This window comes from Agrilus planipennis, unplaced genomic scaffold (assembly GCF_000699045.2).
Source record: "Agrilus planipennis isolate EAB-ADULT unplaced genomic scaffold, Apla_2.0 scaffold212, whole genome shotgun sequence".
Classification (NCBI taxonomy): Eukaryota; Metazoa; Arthropoda; class Insecta; order Coleoptera; family Buprestidae; genus Agrilus; species Agrilus planipennis.
The window spans coordinates 463,098-469,097 of record NW_020439461.1 but is presented as its reverse complement, the minus strand read 5'-3'; the positions used below and the strand labels follow the sequence as shown (position 1 = coordinate 469,097).

The following is a 6,000-nucleotide window of genomic DNA, read 5'->3' as shown; positions in this document are numbered from 1 at the left end:
TCTGAAGCTCGCCACATACATAGAAGTAATGCACTTATTGTTAGAATAATATTGTGATAATAATGTTTAATGATATAATTACAGTGTATTGTATTCTACTACAGATAACTTCAAATTAATGAGGAAAAATTGTTACTGCTTTCATTCCCTTGCCGGGAATCGAACTCGGGCTCCTGGTTTTACGCGCCAGTAATCTATCTCTAAGCTACAAGGAGGTACAGCAACAGCAGCAACAATTTTTCATCATTAACTTGAAGTTATCTGTGACCGCTACAGAAATTCAGTTTCCCAATATAATTACTCAGCAAATTCAATAGCAAATCAATATATTATATATATAGGATCATTCATATACTGAATATAGATAATAATTGTGTACTAATATTACTTTATATACACGGCTCACACACGACAACATAAAATTACATATGCAGAAAATATATATTTCTAATAAATATAGACACACTATATATATATCTATATATATATCTATGTCACCTTGACAAAAGTAAATACTATCAGTATATAATGTAAACTTTCGCAGTATATAAATTATATTTCATCTTCATGATTTGAAACTATAGTCAGTCACTACTTTACAACAACGGCGTGGCCTGCACACAGACAAGACAACATCACATCTCTCTATCTCTCTATCTATCTATCTGTCTCTATATTATATAAAACCTTACCTACCTCTTTTTTTCTCTATAAATATACTTCCATTATAACTTACCTGTCAGTGAGTCATCAGTCTTTCTTCTTTCTCTTCTCAATACGTACGGAATCCACAAGCACAAATACAAGAGCAATTAAAGACCTGTTAAAAAAAAAAAGAAAAAACTATCCAAAAGACACAAAGAAGCTGATCACTGGTGTTCTTGTCTGTGTGCAGGTCCGCCCTGGTACTATTGGCGGGACTGAAAAGGACGATGACCATGATTATCACCCTCTGGTAATTGAATTGGTTGGTTGTCTAAGACGGATGGACGGTGGTGGTAGTAATGGTTGCACTTCGCGTTACTCAGTGATGGTCGAACTGCTATCGTGATGGAATAATGATTTCTGGTAAGTTGTTGTATGGTGGTGACAGATGTGTAAATAATAAGGGTGGCTGTGTCTTGAATTAAAAAAACAAAAAGAACTTGATATTTAGCGAGATGTATATTTAAACCATGAAAGTAATTAGTAACAAAATTGATGCCTAATAAGAACTGTGTCTGTAACGAATATCCAAAATTGATTGTTGATATGGAGACTATAATAAAACTGACAAAAGGTTGAGTCGTTTTACGATATTCATTTGAAAAGTTAAATGGGCACAAGAACCTTGGCTCATTTTCATTTTTTTGTGTTATTGAGGTGCAGTTATTTAGAATTCTTATAATATGTTCTTTGATCACTTAATTGAATGATCTGCCCGTCTGTCCTATGTATAGGTATCGGTCCCCAGATTATCTAGGAAATATCAATTTTATAAATCTTTATTATTTTCGATGTAATTGGACAGGATGTAGAACTTCGATTATATCAAAGGAAGTAGGGAAGAGGGGTTTAAGTTAAGGGTTTTAAAAGTAAAGTCATTACTTTACTTATGATTAAAGAGCTTGTAGTTATGTGTTAAAATAAGGGATATTTTGGGGGCCGAAAAAGGGGAACAATAACTTCTTTGGTTTTTGCGTCGTTAAAATTCTACAGTGTTACGTACTTTTCCGAGAAAATAATAATAAGAGCACAATCTGTCAATAATTTTAAAAATCCTATCCGACTTTTGTTTGCTGAAAATTTCATTAAACGTCGAGTAGGTACGTTTAACTTTTGATATAGGTAATATACTCCTTACCTAACGTCCATGTATTATACGTTCGGCACGTACGGTTTATACGAACCTTTTTAAATGAATTTTCCATACATACTAATGCATATATGGATATCTTAAAACTAGGTCGTTTTCCTAACTTAGCATGAAATTGGATGAACACGCGGCGATCTTGGAGCAGCAGCCCCGCTCCATCGAAATGATTTGTGAATTTTTCAACTGATCGCGGAAACTGCTCTTCTAATACTTCACTGGTAGTTTTAAATCGAAAAATCAGCCTGACGAAGATCTTGCCACGGCAAAAGAACGTAAAAACAATCCGTTAACTTAAGTCCAGACTACTCAACAATCCTGTAAGAGATTGATAGTTTCATTTTGAATGTAAAGGAACTGAATCAGTTTCTAAAATGCGAAAGGGTATACAAAGAGAATTTTGATCGTCAAGGTAGCTCAGGAGTAACAGTAGTGTTCAAAAAGGAAGTATTATCCTACTGAATTACTTTTGCCATCGGTTATGTATGTTCTAGTAATTGTGTACTCATCATCAGCTCGAGCGTACTCACTTCAACCTCGTTCTGAAAACATACTGGCTGTCGTAGAAATAACAGTGAAGCAATGCAAAGGAATTTAATTGATTCTGATACAGGAGTAACAACAGCGTTCCCAAAAAACAGTATGATCTTGATAACTGTTTTTGCCAAAGTGTTATGTTCTAATAATTAAAATACTGGCCTCTTCTTTAATGTGGGTGTATGTTTTCGCCTTTAACTGATCTATACTCCCTTAAAACTTGTTCTAAAGACATATTGCTTGTGGAAAAAAACGTTAGTATCTGGGACCTACTCAATTGGGCTTTCTTTTTGTAGAAGCAATTTCCGCGTACATTAAGTCTATCAAGTAAAAATTGGAAATCCAAATTACATACATACATACATAACCTACTTTTTGTTCTTTTCTATGTAACTAATTTTCAGGCTATCTGTTTTTTTTTTCTTGGGGTCACCGTTTTCGTTAGATTCATATCATCGTCTGCAGTAGCATGTATTATTAATAACAAATGTAATATTCATTAGAGGACAGTTCGTTGCGTGATAGGCTATTGCTTGTTTGGTTTCGAAATTGTTTTTTTTTTTATTCTCCTTTTCGTCCGATATCGCGTGACAGGGTAGAAAAATATCTATAAGAAGGGTAAATGATATTTACGAAGTTTGGAAAATATGGTCGTTCGATTCTGTTCTTCGTTGTTTTTTATTTTTCTTTCTGCTTTAGCGTTTATTTAACGATTAAGGTAAGTCGGGGTTGGTGTAGTTGTATTAGCCATTTTGTCTTTTTATATTTCTTCGTTGTGTTTAATTTCAAATTTCTAACTACCCCGCAGTAGATTTAATGTACGTTAGTCTGAGATAGCCTTTGCTAATTAGTCTACGGCATTTTTAACTGCGACTGCCGGTAATTAGATCGGTAGTGGTTTTTTTGCTTGCTTCTGCCATTAAATATGACTCTTTTAATTAGACAAAATTACCATTCGAAGGCAAACTATATCAGGAATAGGTAGTTAGAAGCGATAAATGTAATTCTGCCGAACATTTATCGGCCTTTTGGACAAAAGTTACTGTCAGATATTAATCTATTAATAGCGAAAAATACCAATAATTTACAGTAAAAGTTCCTTATTCACGCTTTCATTATTCGCGGTTGCAATCGGTAAACAGAAAAGGATTCGGTGTCATTTATTAAGGGGATTGAGCGCAATAGACCGCTCGTGCCTAGTGTGAATTTTTTCGAAAACATGGGTTTCTATTCTAAACATTGTAATTTAACGCTGCGAGATAAATATCTAATTTTTTGTATGGTAGCAGACAAAGGTTCACACTAACTCGGTACGTTTTTGGTTTCCAATAATATGGTCATTAAAAGCTTTTACAAGTGCTTAAAGTTGATGCTCCTTGTAGGACACGTATTTTCAATAGAAATTAAAAAATTAAGAAATGCCCTTCGACAAGCTTTAAAACAAAGCTGTATTTATCTTACTACAAAATTTCAAACCTCTGTTTTAAATATTAAACTCATGATATCTAGAACCGATAAGCATGTTCTTACTCTATGGCGCTTGTACCAACGTATCGGCATCTTTTGAATAGAAAAGGATTCGGTGTTATTTTTCAACGTATCAGCCTCTTTTGAGCACTATTGGCTTATGCCGAGGCGACTTTTATAAAATATGTAACCGAGTGGACTAATTTCAAAATTCAAAACAAGAAAAAAACACTAAATTTTTCAAACTTACCTAAAGCTGATTATAACGATTAATTTTAATTGCGAATTTATCAGTACATTGATTTTATTTTGATACATATTGGTTTTATTTTGAAACCTTAGAACGTATCCCCTATGATTCCATACTAATTACCATTCCATATCCACGGTTTCTGTATTCGCGGCATATTTATGGAACGTATACCCCGCGAATAAAGAGCTTTTACTGTATTTCAACTTCTGTATTCGTTGAAAACACATTTTAAATGCTTCCTTCTCAGTCCTCATTATATGTATTTTTTTGTAAATATTCATTCTCCTCAAAATCTCTATTGGCATTGTCGCTTTGTATGTTTTTTGTACCAAACCACAAAAAGTTTCTACAAACTTTAAAGAAATGAAAAGGAAATAACATCAGCTCATTACGATATCGTGCCACATGGTAAAATCATCCTTCTTCTTCTCGAATGAACTTGCTTATAAAAAGTTCTTACATCGTATAAATAAGTTTCGTCGTCAGTACGGTTTTCCTTGACTGATACATATTGATGGAAAAGTTACAAAATGATTCGACATATCGAATAGGTAACTAATTTACTTTTTATCCCTTTCTATATACGATTTTGCTACTTCGCGTTACTGAAAACGATTTGTCTTTATTACCTATGAAAACTCGAGAACCTTTCAGCGAGTTTTGATAATACTTTCTCTGTTATGTAGGGTGTTAAATCTGGACGGTTTTAAGTTATGTTTCAATATCATCGTCATTCAAGATAATAAGATTCTTGTGAAAACAACTTTTGTCGATTACTCAAACACCATGAATTTCTCCCCGTTCTGACATAAAAATCATTTATTTAACACAGAAATTCTAGTCACTTATGGACTGTTACGGAATATTCCTTTTGTTCTTTTTTTCATGCATTCTTGTGTTTGCCTCGTCCGCGTATAATTTATTATTTACTCTTAGCTGCCTGCATAGAAGCTGCCGCCGGTATCGATCGCCGCCTGTGGCATTCGTTCATAAGAATTTTGTGAAATCTATTAAATTTTATGTATCTGCTGCTACTGTTTGCATTGTCTGCACATATTTTCGAACTTATCTTGAATACACCTTTTAGAATTCTTGGTTAGAATAATTTTGAGCTTTGCTTGGGCGCAGTGTGATTCCATTTAATATACATGTACGTTACGAAAGTGGCGCCATGTAGGTCTTTTGATGTATTGTAGCCGATTGACGTGTACTCGGGGTCATTATTTAAATCGAATTATTAATGTCCAAGCGATCATAAATTACCTACCAACGAATGTAGTAACTAATCGTCAAATAAATGGCATTGCTGTAACCTGTCCAAATGTATCACTCATCTGAGCAATAAACGTTTAAATTCTCCAATTATCAAATCCTCTTCGGATTTTGCAAGCCGTTATATATACGCCGAATGCGTCAAGCGTAGATGTTTTTGTACTCTGCTATTTTATATATGCAGATGGCTCTGATACATTAAAATCTTATGCGGGTGCTATTTTTGGCATCAGTAATTTTGTGTAAATTCAGGGGGAATTTTAAAAATGCTCAAAAGAGCCGAAAGAGAGTCTCTCACGCGTAAAACCCGTGTGGGTCTTCAGTAGAGTTTTCAGGAAAAACCTGATAATTAAGGAAGTAAGGGAATGCTCGACAAATTCGATATCAAATAGACTAAAGGCTGTCGCAATCTGTCAGTTCACATATAATTCCCACCGGCACTGTAACAGATTTTTTTTAAAGGTTTTGCTATTTAAATGAAATGCGAAATCCACCTGAAATTCACACATAATAATGTAAATCCTCAGTTCAGAGACGACAGTCTTACGTGGCATATAAAGCAGTCTTGAAAAAGACGACCTAAAACGTTATTGAAACATTTAAAAGCGTATTTATTTTT

At 34.0% G+C, this 6,000-nt stretch overlaps 1 protein-coding gene across 1 annotated transcript in view; it reads left to right on the top strand.

Annotated features, from left to right (window-relative positions):
• The first annotated feature begins 877 nt into the window (after positions 1-877).
• Positions 878-6,000, top strand: part of LOC108741513 (heterogeneous nuclear ribonucleoprotein L) — a 60,967-nt gene continuing 55,844 nt past the window's right edge. The window contains exon 1 of the mRNA XM_018476338.1: positions 878-1,068. Within this exon, the coding sequence (XP_018331840.1) occupies positions 1,059-1,068 (10 nt within the window). The 5' untranslated portion in view covers positions 878-1,058. The remainder of the gene's footprint in view (positions 1,069-6,000) is intronic.